Source organism: Myotis nattereri, assembly GCF_964212035.1.
Source record: "Myotis nattereri genome assembly, chromosome: 2".
Taxonomy (NCBI): Eukaryota; Metazoa; Chordata; class Mammalia; order Chiroptera; family Vespertilionidae; genus Myotis; species Myotis nattereri.
Genome location: NC_138076.1, coordinates 39,389,292 through 39,408,568, shown reverse-complemented (window position 1 = coordinate 39,408,568; position 19,277 = coordinate 39,389,292). Strand labels below are relative to the sequence as shown.

Genomic DNA, 19,277 nt, shown 5'->3' with positions numbered 1-19,277 from the left:
ATCACAACCAAGCCAGCAATGCAAGAAATGCTAAAGGGACTGGTGTAAAAAGAAGAAATAAAAAGCTCAGAAAGAAAACAGCCACAAAAAATAGAAATGGTTACAAACAAGTACCTTTCAATAATAACTTTAAACGTAAACACACTAAATGCTCCAACCAAAAGACATCGAGTGGCTGAATGGATAAAAAAACATGACCCATACATTTGCTGTTTACAAGAGACCCACCTCATTAGAAGGGACTCACACAGACTGAAAGTGAAGGGTTGGAAAAATAGCTTTCTGGCGAATGGAAATGAAAAAAAAGTGGGGGTAGCAATACTTATATCGGACAAAATAGACCTCAAAGTGAAGGCCATAACAAGAGATAAGGAAGGCCACTTCATAATACTAATGGGATCAATACCACAAGAAGATATAACCCTGATAAACATATATGCACCCAATGCAGGAGCACCCAAATACATAAAAAAAAACTCCTGGAAGATATCAAAGAGATCGACAACAATACAATCATAGTAGGGGACTTTAATACACCACTGACATCACTGAATAAATTCTCTAGACAAGCAATCAGCAAAGAAACAGCAATCCTAAATGACTCACTATATCAGATGGACTTAATTGACATCTTCAGAACACTTCACCCCAGAGCCACAGAATATACATTCTTGTCAAGGGCTCATGGGACATATTCAAAAATAGACCACATATTGGATCACAAACAAAGTCTCCCCAAATTCAAGAAGATTGAAATCATACCAAGCATCTTCTTAGACCACGATGGCATAATATTAGAAATAAACTACAATAAAAACAACCCAAAATACTCAAACACTTGGAAGCTGAATAGCATGTTATTAAATATTGATTGGGTTACCAATGAGATCAAAGAAGAAATTAAAAACATCCTGGAAACTAATGACAATGAAAACACAACAATCCAAAACCTATGGGATACAATGAAAGCAATCCTGAGAGGGAAGTTTATAGCTCTACAGGCCTATCTCAAAAAAACAAGAAAAATGAAGTAAGTCATCTAACTCTACAACTCAAAGAATTAGAAAGAGAGCAACAAGAAAAGCCCAGAGTGAGCAGAAGGAAGGAGATAATAAAGATTAGAGCAGAAATAAATGACATAGAGACCAAAAAAACTACATAAAATCAATGAAACCAAGAGCTGGTTCTTTGAAAGGATAAACAAGATTGATGAAGCTCTAGCCAGGCTCACAAAGAGGCAAAGAGAGAGGACCCAAGTAGCTTGTTTTTTCACTTTGTTAATGGTTTCCTTTGCTGTGCGAAAACTCTTCAGTTTGATATAGTCTCATTTGTTTATACCTCCTTTTGTTTTCCTTGCCTGGGGAGATATATCAGAAAAAAATATTGTTATGAGAAATGTCAGAGATTTTACTGCCTATATTTGCTTCTAGGCTTTTTATGGTTTCAAGTCTAACATTTAAGTCTTTGATCTATTTTGAGTTTATTCTTTTGTGTGGTGCAAGAAGGTGGTTTAGTTTCATTATTTTGCACATGTTTGTCCAATTTAACAGAACCATTTATAATAGACTATCTTTAGTCCATTGTATGTTTTTGTCTCCTTTGTCAAATATTAATTGACTATAAAGGCATAGTTTTATAAGAAAAAAAAAGAAAGCAAAGGACAATTCAATGAAATCAGTAAAACAATACATTTAAAAATGAGTAATTTATGGACATTTCTATTCAGTTTCTTCTTAAGGTGAAGAAAAATCTAAAAAAATTGAGTAGTTTAATAAAGATAGAAATCATAAAAAAGAATCAAAGAAAAATTCTGGAGCCTAAGAACTCTATGAATAAATAAAAAAATTAAAAAAGGTGGCAATAGAGAGCATTAACAACAAAATGGATCCAGCAGAAAAAAGCATCTGTGAGTTAGAAGACAGAAATTTTGAAATATTCCAGTTGGAAGAGAACAAAAAAAGAAGAAAGCCTATGTGATCTATGGAATACTAACAGAAAGAACAATTTGCAAATTGTTGCAGGTTCAGAAGGAGAAGAGAGAAAGAAAGAGGCAGACACTTATTTAAATACATATTAACTGGGAACTCCCCAAGTCAGGTGAGAGATTTGGACATCCAAGTTCATGAGGCTCATAAGAACCAAACAGTCAACTTAAAGTGATCCTCTAAAACACACATAACAATAAAGATAAAGTAAGAGAGCCCTAGCAAGTTTGGGTGCGCTCCCAGCCGACCTCCAGCTCGCACCCGGCGCAGGCTCACTGGGCTCACTCAGCTCGCAGGCTCACTCGCGTGGTATCGATTAAATACTCGTGAGTTGATTGATTACTCTTGGGGTGTGATTAAGTAATTAAGCTGAGGAGCCACTTGGAGCCGCCAGGTGCCCACCCTTGAGGTTTTCGCAGAACCAGCTGGGCCAGAGCCTCCGCTTCTCCCCAGGGATGAAGCTGGCAGCCTGGGCTCCTCGCAGGTCCCCCACGGCCAGCCCCACTCCCCTCCGTGCCGCCAGGCTGCCGTGGCTTCCATGACCCGGGCACAGCACTGGCCCTGACTCGCCTGTGCTCAATCCCTGTTGGTTGTGACGCCGTTGCCCCATTTTGCTTCCATTATAAATGTCTGTATTTCCAGAAAAAAAAAACACAAACATATAGGGGAGGGAATAAAAAAAAAAAAAGAAATAGAGCATATGTCCTTTTAGGTTGGTATGTGTTATTATTTTTATTTATAGTGTATTATAGTTTATTGGTATTTATATGGGACATACATGCCCAATCCCATCCATTCTATTTAAAAACATAAGTACTTTGAAATGAATGTAAAGCCAGAAGGACTCTTAGCAAATTTTGTTTGTGGAAGATCAAATTCATAAAGAGATTCCACATTGATGATCTTTACTTGGTAGCTCAAGGTTTTGCATTCACAATGGAACCTCTTTCTTGTATTTTACTAACATGTCACCTTAAAAGAAATTTTAGAAAAGTGCCACTTCAGGGCTTTTGTGCTGAGAAGAAACAACAGTTTTCCTCTGTTATCACCCTCCCCCCACTCAACTTTGCTCTGATCCATATTTTACAATTGTGGAAATTTGGGTTCAAAAGGATTGACTGAGTTCCTGGGGACATTGCTGAGAATGGGCTGAGATGAGACCTCAGCATTTTAACTCAAGAGCCTGTGCTGCAAGTTCCCTCTTGGGGAGGTTATAACATATACGAAACAGATGTGGGTCAAAATAAAAGAATGGGAAAATAAATAGTAGTTAGGTTCCGAAGAGAGGCAACTCCATCTCCCCACCAGCTGTAAGATCACTTTCTGTGGGAAAATGCTTTCTGGGTTCCAACAGGATGTCAAGATCAACAACTTCCTTACTCCTCTGGAAACAGGCTTGTTGCATCATAACTAAAAAGTGTCTCCACATTTACTTGAAAGAATTACCTCCATTAGGCCACTAAATTATGAAAATATCAAGCATATAATATAGGTTAAGTGCAAGGAAGATGACTGAAGTGTGTACTATAATTAGGGAACAGTTTATGAGAGAAATTCTTTTTGAAAATCTGTTTGAGAAGCAGAGAGAGGAATTCAGTTTCCTTAAAGCAGCGGTTCTCAACCTGTGGGTCGTGACCCCTTTGGCGGTTGAACGACCCTTTCACAGGGATCACCTAAGAGCATCCTGCATATCAGATATTTACATTACGATTCATAACAGTAGCAACACTACAATTATGAAGTAGCAACGAAAATAATTTTATGGTTCACAACATGAGGAACCGTATTTAAAGGGCCCGAAGGTTGAGAACCACTGCCTTAAAGGGATTTCAGTTATGGGGTAAAATAAGAGTATAGGCCTAGAGTTGGGACTAATTATAACAATAAAAGTTAACATTTACACGCATTATTTAATCCTCAATACATCATTTTGATGCATACAATATGATTATCTTTATTTTATACATAAGGAAACTGAGACTTGAATAGTTTGCTCCAGGTCAAACTGATTAATGGCAAGCTGGAAGTCACCAGAGTGAGTTTGTCACCTCTGTGCTTATTTCTCTTGCTCCTCTTAACTTGGCTTGGTTTGGTTTGCGAAGCAATTTAAGCACTTGACTCAATCAAATCAGAGAGTAATCAGAAAGAGATACAAAGAGTGGGGTCTTATTTTAAGGAACTTGAATGGCAGGTAAGTTAAGATTTAACCTGAGCTGAAGTAGGAAGTCTTGGAACAATCTGGAGCAGGAGAGTAACCTAATTATCAGGACTGCAAAGATTTCAGAAAGCCATGTTGCCCAGTATTTCTGTCCTGCAATGCCCCTGAGAGGTCAGGGTGGTAACCCCAGTTGAAGGTTAACTAAGGGAAGTCTAGTGAGGTCATCTCCGCAGTACACATGCAGCCAGGTTGTAATCTGGGAGCTCAAGGTGAGATCAGACAATAAATGGGTCCGGGTTGCCTGTCACTAGTTGAGTCAATTAAGCAGAGACAGGGTTGAATCATGCATGAGCATTTATTCCAATAATGCCAAAAGTATGGGAGAACATTAGGTCATCCATGAATGTCTGCTTTGCACCCCCCTCCCCTCTTTAAGCCAACTGCTTATATTGGGTAGAAGGACAAAGATTATATTCGGAAGGAAGAAGGCAAAAGGAGTAAGAATGGGTATGCAAAAGGAATAAAACTGGGTAAAATGGTTACAGATTATAGGCAATGCAGGCTGGGGGATTGCTAAGGGTAGGCAACCCTTAGCAATTGTTTCAGCAACAAGGTTGTTAATCTTTCCATGTTGATAGGCAATTCTCAGATAAGGACCTTATTTCCAGGTTAATACCCAGGTCACGGACGTACAACTCCCAGCCAGGTTAGAATATGCTTTCTTCAATCAGAACAAAACAATCATGGTTATCAGAGCATGGTTAATATTTCTTACAACTCTTCTCCACTGTTCTGTTTCTCCCTCCTGCCCCTAACGAAGGTTCACTCTCCTTCAGTAGTTCATGCTGTGTCCCTTGAGTGACAGGGCTTATCCTCTGCATGCTTTGGGATAAGTAAAAATAAGGCATGATCTTGGTCTTTGAGAATCTCACAGGCCAATAGGGGCGACAGACATAAACAAAAAAATGCCCCGTGGAATTGGAGCACAGAAGGCCTGTCCTCCCTTTCCTTCTCTCTGGGCCATGCCCTTCTCTCTCCCCTTCTCTCCCTCTTGTATGCTCCCCTGTTCTTTCCAGCTCTCAAGTGTGATGCTCTGTTCTGAAACAGTCCTCTTCAAAGTGCCCAAAAGACTCTTCCAGGCCTTCATATGCATTATTACTGGTTTTTTATGCATATTTCACTTTAATTTTCACTCTTACAGTATTTAAAACACTTTTTCATCTTTAGGAAATAAGTAGTGGGCCAAATATTTACCTTAATGATTAATTATTCTCCATTAAACATATATCTAGAAATGATTTGATTATATTCAAAGTTTTTGTGACTATAACATTTTTAAAAAATCAGTTACACAGAAAATACTTTTGAAATTGGTTGGAATAGGGGGTTAAATTAAAACATAGCCTGCAACACTTTTTCAGAACTATGACTTAAGCCAGAGTCTGGGTACTACGTATTTAGTATTTAGTACATATTACTTCACAACTATAAATAATGTAAACATACAATATTTAAATTAGTTTAACTTAGAAATCATTAAAATGTTGTAACTTTTAAAAAAAATGCATGGGCCCTGGCTGTTGCTCTCAGTGGTTAGAGCAGAGACCCTTGCACTGAACCTGGGTTTCAGGTTTGATCTCGGGCCCTGGTCTGGGCTCATGCGGGAGGCAACAAGTCAATGTGTCTCTCACACATTGTTCTTTTTCTCTCTCTCTCTCCTCCTCCCTTCCACTCTCTCTAAAAATATCCTCCGGTGAGGATTAACAAAAAATAAAATAAATGTGCCGAATATTTGTATTCTAAAAATGTTTTTTTCTCTGGTTGCTTCTCCCAGTTTTTCTGTACTATGTAATATTGATCATGCACAAGAAAAAAAATCTGTGTGTTACAACAAGCATTAGTGATACTGTATTCTTATCAAAACAAACAAATGAAAAACAAAACAAAAGGAAGGTTTTGGAGGTGATGGGAATGTTTATTACCTTGATTGTGGTGACGGTAACATAAGCGAATAAATATGTCCCAACTCACCAAGGAGTATATGCTAATTATCTACAGTTTTGGGGTTTTTTTGCAAACTCAGTAAAAAAAAAAAAAGAAAGAACTAGCATTGTAGTATTTTAAAAACAGTTTGGGCAGTAACCAAATATTGACAAGAAATGAATATTGTTTAAGGAAGGTTAATCTTTGAAGGACTGTCACAAATAAAGTGACTCAAATTCATAGACTAGATGGGTACTTCAAATAGATGATGGTACCACAATTATCCCAGAATGACTGCTGTTGTCCTTGGAGTGTCTGTGGATGGGTTTATTGTTGTTGTGGTTTTTTTTTTTTTTTTTAATCTCTCTAGTTTTTTTCCAAGGATAGAACCTTTAAAATAAAATGTTCTGAAATACAGTCTTTGGCAGTTTTACTCTGTATACTTAATCTCAAAAGAAAATCAGTTTACTGAGAGATAAAAATATGAAATTATTAACTGTTTTTCTTTTCTTTCTACTTCAGAGTGCCTATTGTTAAACCACAAGTGGCGAACTGGGAGCTTTCAATAAAACTGAATGATGAAGTTCATACTGCTGTAGCATCAAACAATGGGAAAACGTTCTCTGTAAGTTTTCTTTCTTTTTCTTTGGGGGTGGTGTAATTTTGAAATTATCTATGAATATTTGAAATAATTTTTAACGTCTGCAGTGACTTACATCTTTTGAATATATACCATAGCTTTGTATTTGTTTCATCATCTTTAGGAAGCTGAATGTAAATGGAATTTTTTTTCTCTGATGGTAATTAGGAAATGACATTCCTAGATTTAGTCACGTTCTAAACCTACCTCCTGACACCTGATTCATTTTTTCTTTTGTTATTGAGATACTTTTGGCTTTGCAATAGAGAAGAGTATCTTTAATTATAATTCCAAATGCATGATAGCTGTGGTAGGTCACCATTCTTTTAAAATCATAATCTGAAGCCTCATATAACATTTTCTTGAGATTTCATGTTGTGAGACATTCTTGAGGCTAAATTTACCTTATGATGACATTCCTTTTGTTTTGAAGAACTTAAAACCCTAGGATGATACCCACGGCAAAACTGCTTTAGTTTAATTCTTGTCTGTACTGAGCAATGTTACAATAAGATTTAGTGTTTGTACTGTGGTATAAGTAATATGCTTAAATTCTGTTGTTTGAGATTTCCAGAAAAAGCCAGGAAGTTTCTATTTTAACTTGTGTCCTTTTTTAGTTTCAGCATGAACCCAGAAACTACCATACAGTTAGCACAATAAATATTATATTAATTTACATTCCTTTTCTCATGGCTAAGCTGCATTGAAATGTCATTTTGTTTTGGGGGAAAATGACTTTTTGTCAAAAGATTTAAACAGGATATGAAAATCATAATAATACAATTTCACTGGAATAAGACCTGCTGAGGTTTTCGGTGCATGGCAGTTTCTTGATCCCAGCTAGAAAATGCCGGAAGTCAAGAATTAATGAGAATTCATTTATTCAACAAATACTTAGGCAAGACTGTGCCGGCTGTGTGCTAGATAAGTGCTAAGCTGCTACACTGGAGAAGCTGATTTCCTTATGTGGTGTCATCACAAGTAAATGAGATTACTTCATGATTAAGGACAGTCTCCTTGATTTTGTTTAAATTCTGTGATTCATTCTATATGCCAAAACTGCTAAAGTATTTGTTGCTAAAAGATGTTTCACTCAGCTCTCTTAAAATGAAAGCTGTGATGGAATTAAAACAGTTGTCTTATAATATATTTTGTGAGGAACTTTACATTCCTCCTTTCCATGTGATTGTTTTAAAGAATAGCTTTTTAAGTGGACAGTTAACCATGCATCAGGTTGAGTGGCAAATTATGTTGTGTAGTGGAGACTATTAATATTATTATGTAGCATTTTCCTTTGGGAAGGTTAACTTTACAAAAAGGTAGACTTTAGCATAATTTGTGAGTCACCACTGTAGTGGTAATCTGATACCCCAACATGCTATTTTTCTAAGCCGTGCCTTGGCTTAATAAGAAAACCGCCCTGGTTACTTCTTAGAACTGTTATTTCTCTGTGCTTGTTTAGATTCCATGTTGGAAAACTAGAGGCCATTGGCCTGACAGTTCAAGTGGTGTCTTTGAATTGTTACCTCCTGTTTCACTTTTTAGCTCATGAAGAAAGTAGAGCTGTTTTAAAAACATCAAAATTAATGCATGAAAAATTGCCCCAGAAAATATCCACCTTGTTATATAGTATCAAAATCTATTTCCCATATTTATTGCCTTAGCTATTATCAGAAACATCAAACCTAATGAAAAGAGAGTACTCTTGATAGTGTATTTCTTATTTCTAAAGCATATTTATGTTGAATTTCATTTGACATCAGTATTATGAAAGGAGTCAAATTCAATTGTGTGGAGCAAGTAAAGACTCATTGGTATGAAGATTTTAACAGTGTAGAACCGCTGCTTTTAGGGCCTTAGAGGGGAGAACTGTGATTGTTTGCTTGGTTTTCTAGATTACCTAGTGCCACGCCAAGAGAAAATGAATTAGCCTAGAGGTGACAGTCTAGGTAGTCCAGGCAAAGTCATATTTGCTTATTAGCCCACAGTAATGCTTCAGATACCACATGTTTTCACACTTCTTTTATCTAATTAAAACATTTAGTTGTAAGATATATCAAATTAGGAAAGCACAGGAAATATACAAATCTTCTTACTATGATTTCCTATTAAAAAAGAAAAAAATTATAGATAACAGCTAAATTCCTTCTGTACATCATCCCATTTCCGCCTTCTTCCTCCCTAGAGGTGAGAGCTATCCTGAAGTTGCTGTCTGTTGTTCTGTTACATGTCGTTACACTTTTAGTATGTATATATGCACTATAATAATAGAGAAAAAGAAAATTGTGAAAACATAAGTACTGGATGATACCATTTATATAAGACTTAGAAAATACAAAAAACAATTCAATTTACAATAGCGTAAAAAAAGAATAAGATGGTTAGAAATAAACTTAATTATGGAGGAGAAAAACTTGTACACTGGAAACTACATTACACTAGGAACTACAAAATTTTGCTGAAAGAAATGAAAGAAGACATATATAAATGGAAAGCCATTTTATGTTCATAGATTGGAAGACTTTTAATGTTGTTATGATATTAATACTACCTAAAGTTATCTACAGATTCAGTACAATCCTTATCAAAATCCCTTGGAGTTTTGCAGAAATAGAAAAATCCATCCTACGATTCATATGGAATCTCAAGGGACCCCAAATAGCCAAAACAAGTTTGAAAAAGAACAAACTTGGAGAGCTCATACTTCCTGATTTCAAAACTTAAAACAAAACTACAGTAATGAAAACAGTGTTGTACTGGCATAAGACAGTTGCATAGACCAATGGAGTAGACTTGAAAGCCCAGAAATAAACCCTTCATTATATGGTCAAATGATTTTGATAGGAATGCCAAAGCCATTCAATCGGAAAGGAGTCTTTTAAACAGATAATACTACGGGAGGGGGTGTGCTGGGCTGGGTGGAAAAGGAGAAAGGATTAAGTATGTATAAATCAATCAGTCAATAAAAATAAAACAAAGGAAAAATGAAGTTGGACCCTACCTTAAAGCAAATATAAAATTAACTAAACATGTTATAAAGACCTAAATGTACCTGGGAGGATGTGGGAGCAGGGTGGAGGGGGTCAATGGGGAAAATATGGGACATTTGTAATACTTTCAACAATAAAGATAATTTTTTTTAAAACATATCCTCAGGTGAGGATTTTTTATTGACATTTTTACAGAGAGGAAGGAAGAGGGATAGAGAGTTAGAAACATCGATGAGAGAGAAACATCGATCAGCTGCCTCCTGCACACCCCCTATTGGGGATGTGCCTGCAACCAAGGTACATGCGCTTGACCGGAATCGAACCTGGGACCCTTGAGTTCACAGGCCGATGCTCTATCCACTGAGCCAAACCAGTTACGGCTAAAGATAATTTTTTAATAAAAGAGACTTAAATGTAAAAGCTTAAGCTATAAAACTTTTAGAAGGAAGCATGAGAAAAGCCTTATGACATTGGATTTGATGATCATTTATTGAATATGACATTAAAAGCACAGTCAACAAAAGAAAAAAAGATAAATTAAGACTACGTCAAAATGTAAAACTTTTGTGCATCAAAGAACACAATCAACAGAGTGAAAATGCAATCCATGGAGTAGGAGAAAATATCCTATATAATAAAAGCCTAATATGCCAAGTGTCCAATCGTCTGGTGACTGGTCGACTGTTCAACCAATCTAAGTGTAATATGCTAAGGCCACTCAACCGTTTGCTATGACGTGCACTGACCACCATGGGGCAGACACTCCGACCAGTAGGTTAGCTTGCTGCTGAGGTCTGGCCGATGGGGACTGAGCATGATGGGCCAGATATGCCCTGGAGCCCTCCCACGGTCCCTCCGCGATCATGCACTGGTAGGGTCCCTTAGTCTGGCCTGCGCCCTCTCACAATCTCCGACTCCTCAGGGGATGTTGGAGAGCTGGTTCCAGCCTGGTCCCACAGGCCACTCCCTTCAGGAGGGCACCAGATTCAGGGTTCACGGCTGGCAAGCACTGCCTTGGCAGCACGAGCCTCTCTGGATCGGGACTGATTGGGTGTGAGCCTGTGGCAGGTGCAGTGGGGCCGGGATGAGCAGGAGTGGCAGGTAGGAGCTGCAGGCGGTGTTAGATTCAGGTTTCTGCCCGATCCCCGCAGGCCACGCAGAGGGGCCCCACCCATGCACAAATTCATGCACTGAGCCTCTAGTTTGTATATATCTGACAAGGAATATTATCCAGAATATATAAAGGATTCCAACAACTCAATAGCAAAACAAATAAACACACAACCTGTTTTAAAAGGACTTGAATAGACCTTTCTCCAAAGAAGATACACAAATGGCCAATAAGCATAAGAAAAGGTGCCTGCATTTCCAGCCGTCTCTCCGGGCAAACAGCAGCCCTGCTGCTTTTCACAGGCACCTTTCTCAGTTCTGATGCTCTGGGCTGGGAAGCCCAGTTTGGGGGTTAGAGCCCAGAATTCTCCGCGGGGATCACCCACAGCTGAGATATCCCTCTGGAACTTCAGCTGCTGTCTGTGGGAGCCCAGCCAGCCCTTTCATGCCTCTGCCTTCCTACCAGTCTTTGTAAGGTCTCCACTTTCCACCCTTGATTATCAGGGTTCTGTCTGGCTAGTCTTCAGTTGATTTTTCAGGGTGGTTTTTTTATATTTTAGTTGTATTTCCAGTTTGGTCCTGGGAGAGTGTCAGTGTAGCTTCCACTTACTCCACCACCATTTTGGAATCTCCAAAAAACTAACTTTTTAATAAGTTGTAAAACTTTCTTGCAGTTTTAAATTACAGAGTCTTTTCATTTTCCAATTTTAAGTAAGTTATGTGTTGATAATATTTATATTAAAAGTTAAATGGCAGAGATCCACTTCTTCAAAGGCAGTTCTGTGCAGCAAACCAACTATAATTAGTAAAAATTATGAAAATCACTTCACAAGTCACATGTTATATGTAGAAAATCTTAAGAAATCCACTGAGAAGTTATTACAAGTATAAATAGGTTTAGCAAGGGTACAGAATACTAGATTAATTCTATTTTTATTTACGTTCAGTGAACAATCCAAAAATAAGATTATTAAAATTCCATAAACAAGAGCATCAAAAGAATAAAATACTTAGAATAAATTTAACAAAAGAAGGGCAAAACTTATACTGTGAAAACTACAGACTCTTAAAAGAGAAATTAAATAAAATCTGAATAAAGAGAAAGCAGCTTACATTTATAAATTGAAAAATTTAATACTGTTACGCTGTTATTACTTCCCAAATTGGTGTACAGATTCAGTGCAGTTCTTATCAGAATCCAAACTGTATTTTTGTCAGAAATTGACAAGCTGGTACTAAAATTCACATGAAACTTAAGGAACCCAGAACAGCCAAAACAATCCTGAAAAAAAGAACAAATTTGGAGAACTTACCCTTAACCCTTTCAAAACTTACTAGAAAACTATCATGTAATTAAGTCAGTATAATACTTGCATAAAGATTAAGTGATTTTTAAAAAATATATATTTTATTGATTTTTTACAGAGAGGAAGGGAGAGGGATAGAGAGTTAGAAACATCGATGAGAGAGAAACATCGATCAGCTGCCTCCTGCTCACCCCCCACTGGGGATGTGCCCACAACCAAGGTACATGTCCTTGGCCGGAATCGAACCTGGGACCTTTCAGTCCACAGGCTGACACTCTATCCACTGAGCCAAACTGGTTAGGGCAAGATTAAGTGATTTTTCATAAAGGTGCCAAGATAAATCAATGAGGGAAGAATAGTGTTTTCAACAACTGTTGGTGGAACAACTGGGTAGCTACATATAAAAAAATAAGGTTGGATCCCTATCTCACACTGAATTTATATACCAAAATTAACCGCAAATGGATAAAAGATTTAAATTTAAGAGGTCGCCCTAGCTAGTTTGGCTCAGTGGATAGAGCATCAGCCTGTGGACTGAAGGGTCCCAGGTTCGATTCTGGTCAAGGGTATGTACCTTGGTTGCAAGTTTGATCCCAGGAGGGGCCGTGCAGGAGGCAGTGATCAATGATGTTCTTCTCTCATCGACTTTTCTATCTCTTTATCCCTCTCCCTTCTTCTCTCTCTCTCAAAATCAATAAAAAACATTAAAAAGTAAGAGGTAAAACAGTAAAACTCTTATAAGAAAACATAGTTTGTTGAAAAATCAGAGATATTTTCTATAGATAATAATTTCTTCTTATTTTTAATCCTCACCTGATATGTTTTTTCGGTTTTTAGGGAGAGAGAGAGAGAAACATTGATGTGAGAGAAATACATCAATCAGTTGCCTCCTGTATGGGCCCCAACCAGAGATCCAACCTGCAAACTAGGTATGTGTCTTGACCGGAAATTGAACCCACAATCTTTTGGTATATGGGCCTGCACTCCAACCAACTGAGCCACCTGGCCAGGGTTCATCCTTAATTTTATTTTTAATTGTTTTAAACAGTAGAGTGAGAAGAGGATTCCCCTGTCTTGTTTTAGTTGCATTGTTGCTTTTGATACTTTTATTAGCTTACTCAAAATTATTTTCACAAAGCAACAGGTTACTTTGGTCCGTTTTATTAAATATGTGCCTTGCCCAGGAACTGTGGTAAGGAATTCATAAACATTATGTCCCAGTTTACAGATGAGTTTGGAAATTGATGTTAAAAAAGACTAAGTAAGAGAGCTGAAGTCACATAGCTTGTGAGTATCTATATATATAAAACCCTAATGTGCAAATAGACCAAACAGTGGAACAGACGAACAGCCGGTTGCTGTGATGTGCACTGACCACCAGGACGCGTGCATGAGACATGGCGGGCGTCAGTAGCAGGCAGCAGAGTGCGGAACGTAATGGGCGTTGGCAGCAGCGGGATGGTGGAGCAGATGAGCAGGGGCACCAGACCAAGGCAGGGCGCCAGTCGCTGTCATCAGGGCAAGCCTCTGGTGGTAACTGAAAATTCTTTGCTCCCACATGCCATGGTACCACCTGGCACTTGCACCTGCTGCCAGTGCTGGACCCACTCGCACCCGCTGCTGGCACCCGGTGTCCGACCTGATAGCTTGGCACCATCAGCGGGTGCGAGCAGTGGCTGCCGGCCCTGATGCCCTTCAGGGCTTCTCCACTTCCCCCTGCTCCTGAGGGGCAATTGGGGCCGGCAGCCTCCTCTTGCATCCACTGCCAGTGACGGCCTTGCTCGCACCCACTGCCAGCGCTGGCCCTGCTCACATCCACAACCGGCGTCGGTCCCAATCGCTAGGTGCCGTCAGTGGGTGTGAGTGGCGGCTGCTGGCCCTGATTGCCCCTGAGGGCTTCTCCACCTCCCCTGCTCCGAAGGAGCAATCGGGGCAGCAGATGCTGCTCGCACCCGCCGCTGGCACCAGCCCCAAGCGCTCTGCGCTGTCAGTGGGTGCGAGCGGGGCGGGCACCGTCAGTGCATGGGAGCAGTGGCAGCGGGAATGGGGCTGCTGGCAGACAGGATACCGGGGGCCATGGTGGGAGGTGCCGGGGTGGGGGGGCACGGAGGATGGGCCAAGACCGGCCCCTTTGCCCATCACAGCCTTGCGACCCACAGTTACTTTCAAGGTGTATGAATTTGTGCACTAGGCCCCTAGTAGAATATAAAATAAAACCCAGGTCAGTGTGATTCGAAGGCCCATAACTAGTTAGTACCTCTTTGTATCTAACTTTACAAAATAGTTTTGCTAGACAAAATTCTGAGAAATTTGTAGCACTGTCGTGGGAAATTAGCTCTGCCATTCTGTGGTTAAATCATTGTTATTACAAGGAATAATACATTTATTTTAACCAGAATACTTTGTTACATGATAAAAAGAATTTTCTTTGTGATATGTTGAAAGTCATACTGTTTAGTGGAATCATGGAAAGCAATGCAAGAACATGAGTAAATCACAAAAAATGTACACAATATTATGTACACAATGTGCCCATTTTAAAAAATATATTTTTATTGATTTCAGAGAGGAAGAGAGAAGGAGAGCGCGATAGAAACATCAATGATGAGAGAGAATCATTGATTGGCTGCCTTCTGCATGGCCCTTACTGGGGATCGAGCCCGCAACCCGGGCATGTGCCCTTGACCGGAATCGAATCTGGGGCCCTTCAGTCCGCAGGCCAATGCTCTATCCACTGAGCCAAACCAGCTAGGGCTGTACCCACTTTTTAAAAGTACACAATTAGAATAGATGTTAGAAAGCATTTTTAGTATCTTACTATCTGTGTAGATATTAATCTATTTTTCAAATTAGTGTTAAAATTCAAAATATTGACTTTTAGCAGTGATGTTACAGTTTTACACAAGTAATTTTTAGAGCAATACAAGGTTTGAGATAGATAAGATTTTGCATCTAAAAGAGTTTGTGCTTTCATTTTGTTTTCTTAATAATGTTCAATTTAGTTGAGGTAAAACTGTCTCATCTTTAGATGCCTGTGGTGAAGGGAAGGGAATGTTTTGTAGTATTCATATCATTGAAATTACCGCCCTATATTTTTCTTCTTAAAGAAAGAATATGGTGATGAACATAGAATGAAAAATAATAATTACATATGGGTGCATAATAAAAAATAATTATATATGCATTATTTGAGGTTTTCTTTCTCAAATATAGCCAACCCTTTCTCATGTATTTTGTTCTAGATTTCTTGAATAAGGAAACATTCCAGCAATTTGTTTTCATGTTTCAATAGCACTTGAAAAATGTGGTTTTAAGTAGAGCTATGTAAGTATTTTTATATAACATTGCATAAAGATTAAGAATTAAATGAACTCAGCATATATCAGTAAATAATCTCATGTACCAAATAGCATTTTCTTTGTTTTCAAATATTCATGTAAACAGTCTTAAATGTATTTTAATATTAGTTCATACCTGCATTTTACATCATAATCTCTGTTCTTTTTGTCCCATTTGTAGTGACTGGACTTTTTATAGAGACTAAGAGTTTTGGTTCTTTTAAGGAAATAATTTTCAAATGCCTAGAAAAAAATACAATATTATCACATCTATCTTTTGCCTCTCTGGTTAGTTTTTAGAATACACTCTTATTCTTGAACATGAAAAGGAGTTTAGCAAACAAAGCCAGCTCACTATTACATTTATAATGTAGGCTTTTTGTTAAAATGTATGGCTAAATAGTAGGCTGACAGGTAAAGAAAAGAATATTTTTGCCCTAGCTGATTTGGCTCAGTGGATAGAGTGTCGGCCTGTGGATCAAAGGGTCCCAGGTTCGATTCTGATCAAGGGCAGGTGCCTTGGTTGCAGGCACCTCCCAGGCCTGGGCCCTGGTCATGGTACATACAAGAGGCAACCAATTGAGGTGTTTATCTCACATCAATGTTTATCTCTGTCTTTCCCTTTTTTTCCACTCTCTCTAAAAGATCATTGGAAAAAATATCCTCAGGTGAGGATTAACAAAAGAAAAGAAAAGAAAAATAGCCTTTAAAAATGAATACCATAGACCTGGCCGGTGTGGCTCAGTTGGTTGAGCATGGTCCCATGCACTGAAAGTTTGCAAGTTCCATTCCCAGTCAAGGCCTAGAATCCCAAGTAGGGGGAATGTGGGAGGCAGCCAATTTGTGTTTCACTCTCTCTCTCTCCCTTCCTTTCTTTCTTTCTCTATCTCTAAAAATCAATAAAAACATATTTTAAAAATGAATACTATATGCACCAGGATCAGACAACCAAGATGGCAGCATAAGGTATATACCTGTACATGCCGCCCCCCACAACCACATTGAAACTACAACTAATAGACAAAACAGCGATCATCCAGAACCACGGGAAAGCTGGCTGAGTGTAAGTTCTATAACTAGAAGGAAAGAAAAAAGCGCATTGAGGCTGGGTAGGAGGTGCGGAGGTGCCAAGAGCAGAGGGAAGCGGCCAAGATGTGGAGATGAAGGAACATGTCACAAATGGAAGAAATGGAGGAAAGCAGATTACTGGATTTGGAGTTCAAAACCACAGTTATAAGGTTATTCAAGATTCTCCTACAAACCTCTGAGGAACTTAGGGAGACCTTCAAGGATCTTAATGAGAATGCCAAAAAAATGGAAAAGGACAAGTCAGAAATTAAGCATACACTGACTGAAATAAAGAATAATATACAGAGATCCAACAGAAAACTAGAGGATCCCAAGAATCAAGTCAAAGATTTGAAATATGAGGAAGCAAAAAACACCCATCCTGAGAAGCAAAAAGCAAAAAGAATCCAAAAATATGAAGATAGTGTAAGGAGCCTCTGGGACAACTTCAAACGTACCAATATCCAAATTATGGGGGTGCCAGAAGAAGAGAGAGAGCAAGATATTGAAAGCCTAATAGAAGAAATAATGACAGAAAACTTCCCCTACCTGGTGAAAGAAATAGACTTACAAGTCCAGGAAGCACAGAGAACCCCAAATAAGAAGAATCCAAAGAGGACCACACCAAGACACATCATAATTAAAATACCAAGGGCAAAAGACAAAAAGAGAATCTTAAAAGCAGCAAGAGAAATACAGTTAGTTACCTACAAGGGAGTGCCCATACGACTGTCAGCTGATTTATCAACAGAAACCATGCAGGCCAGGAGGGAGTGGGAAGAAATATTCAAAGTGATGAATAGCAAGAACCTCCAACCAAGATTACTTTACCCAGCAAAGCTATCATTCAGAATTGAAGGTCAGATAAAGAGCTTCACAGATAAGAAAAGCTAAAGGAGTTCACCACCACCAAACCAGCATTATATGAAATGCTGTAAGGTATTCTTTAAGAAGAGGAAGAAGAAGAAAAAGGTAAAGATAAAAATTATGAACAACAAATACATAGCTGTCAACAAGTGAATCTAAAAATTAAGTCAATAAAAAAACCTGATGAACAGAGTAAACTGGTGAATATAATAGAAGTGGGGGCATAGAAAGGGAGTGGACTGACAATTTTCAGGGGGAAGTGGGTGTGAAGGGTTCGGGAAAAAGAGATTGGACAAAAATCTTACACCTTTGGATGAGGACAGCGGCGGGGATAAGGGCATGGGGTGGGGTGGGAACCGGGTGGAGGGGAGCTATGGGGGGGAAAAAAGAGAAACATCTGAAATAATCTGAACAATAAAGATTTATTTTTAAAAAATGAATACCAAAATACTATTAGGGGCTTATAATAAAGGACTGCAATTGTATTTAGAAAATGGCCTTATAGTATGTGAAAACAGTAGAAAATTGAAGTTTTTAAGACATGCAAAATATTTTTTACTTAAAACCTTTTTTCCTTTTGACAGCTACTAACTGTTATGATCATGTAAACTACTTTCTTAAAAGATTCTTTATTGTTTAAAATATTACATGTCTCCTTTTCCCATCATTAACCTGTTCCCAGTCATTCCCACCCTCCTAGCATAAACTGCTTTTCTGTTTGGTTAATTTTTTTTACTTAAACTCTTCACCAATCCCACCATTTTAAAAAAGTTTACTAAACAAAGCAACAGAAATGTTATCCTATTTGAGGAAAGTATTTTCTGTTGATGATTTTTTTAACAGAAAAACATAACATTGTATTAACATGAAATATTTTCCCGTTGGCTGAAACATTTGTTTCCTTGGTTAAATTATTTTTCCATTTGAGAAAAAATTACTCAGAAAATAAGTCCAGGTAATTGCTTTTAAAAAGTTAATTTTTCTTCAAGAAACATAAAACTGTTGTAAGTAAAGCCAACAGGCCAGAGGGAAAATTTGCAGCTGATTTTAGTGGGAAAAGAGGGGAATGTTCTTAGTATATAAAGAACTCTTACAAATCAATATGTACAAGACCAACTACCCAGGTGAAAGAATGTTCAAAGACGCTTTACAGCAAAGGACTTATAAATGGCTTCTGCACATATGCAAAGTCGTGATAAAGCACACAGAGAAATTCAAGTTAATGTACCATTTTCCACCTATGTGTTGGCAACGATAAAAGATTTGGTAATTTCCTAGCTTTATAAGGTTGTAGAAAAATAGGCCCTTATATATTATTGATGGGAGTATAAATTATACAGCCTTCATGTTGAGCAATTTGACAAAATGGAATTATACTATCAGATATGTTCACATGTAGGAGATGTACAAGAATGTTCATGGCGGTATTGCTTATAATTGCAGAAGATTGGAAACAGCTGACATGCCCATCACAATGGGAGAATTAAATAAATGTGGTGCATCCATACCATCGAACCTCTGTGCAGTCATTAAAAAGGATCTGAGCATTCTCTATGCTGATTTATGAAGTGACAAAAGAAATGTACGTTCACCTGTGTAAAAAAGAATGCATGTATTTATGCTTGGAAGGAGCCACAAGGAACAACCATACTGCTTTTGAATTGGGCAACTGGATGGATGACAAGAATGAGAGAGAAAGACACAGATCTTATACTAGAAGTCACTTTAGTACTTTTTGAATCTTGAATTCTATATATGTATTCTGTTCTTTTAAAAAATCTGCAAAAAAGAGACTTCAAAACTGCAGCAGAAGGGTCTGGAAGACATGGGA

The 19,277-nt window shown here is 38.1% G+C and overlaps 1 protein-coding gene across 1 annotated transcript in view; it reads left to right on the top strand.

The window, feature by feature from the left end:
• The window catches only part of PCCA (propionyl-CoA carboxylase subunit alpha), a 382,136-nt gene that overhangs the window by 248,771 nt on the left and 114,088 nt on the right, over positions 1-19,277 (top strand). Inside the window, exon 19 of the mRNA XM_081082496.1 lies at positions 6,649-6,751. Within this exon, the coding sequence (XP_080938622.1) occupies positions 6,649-6,751 (103 nt within the window). The remainder of the gene's footprint in view (positions 1-6,648; positions 6,752-19,277) is intronic.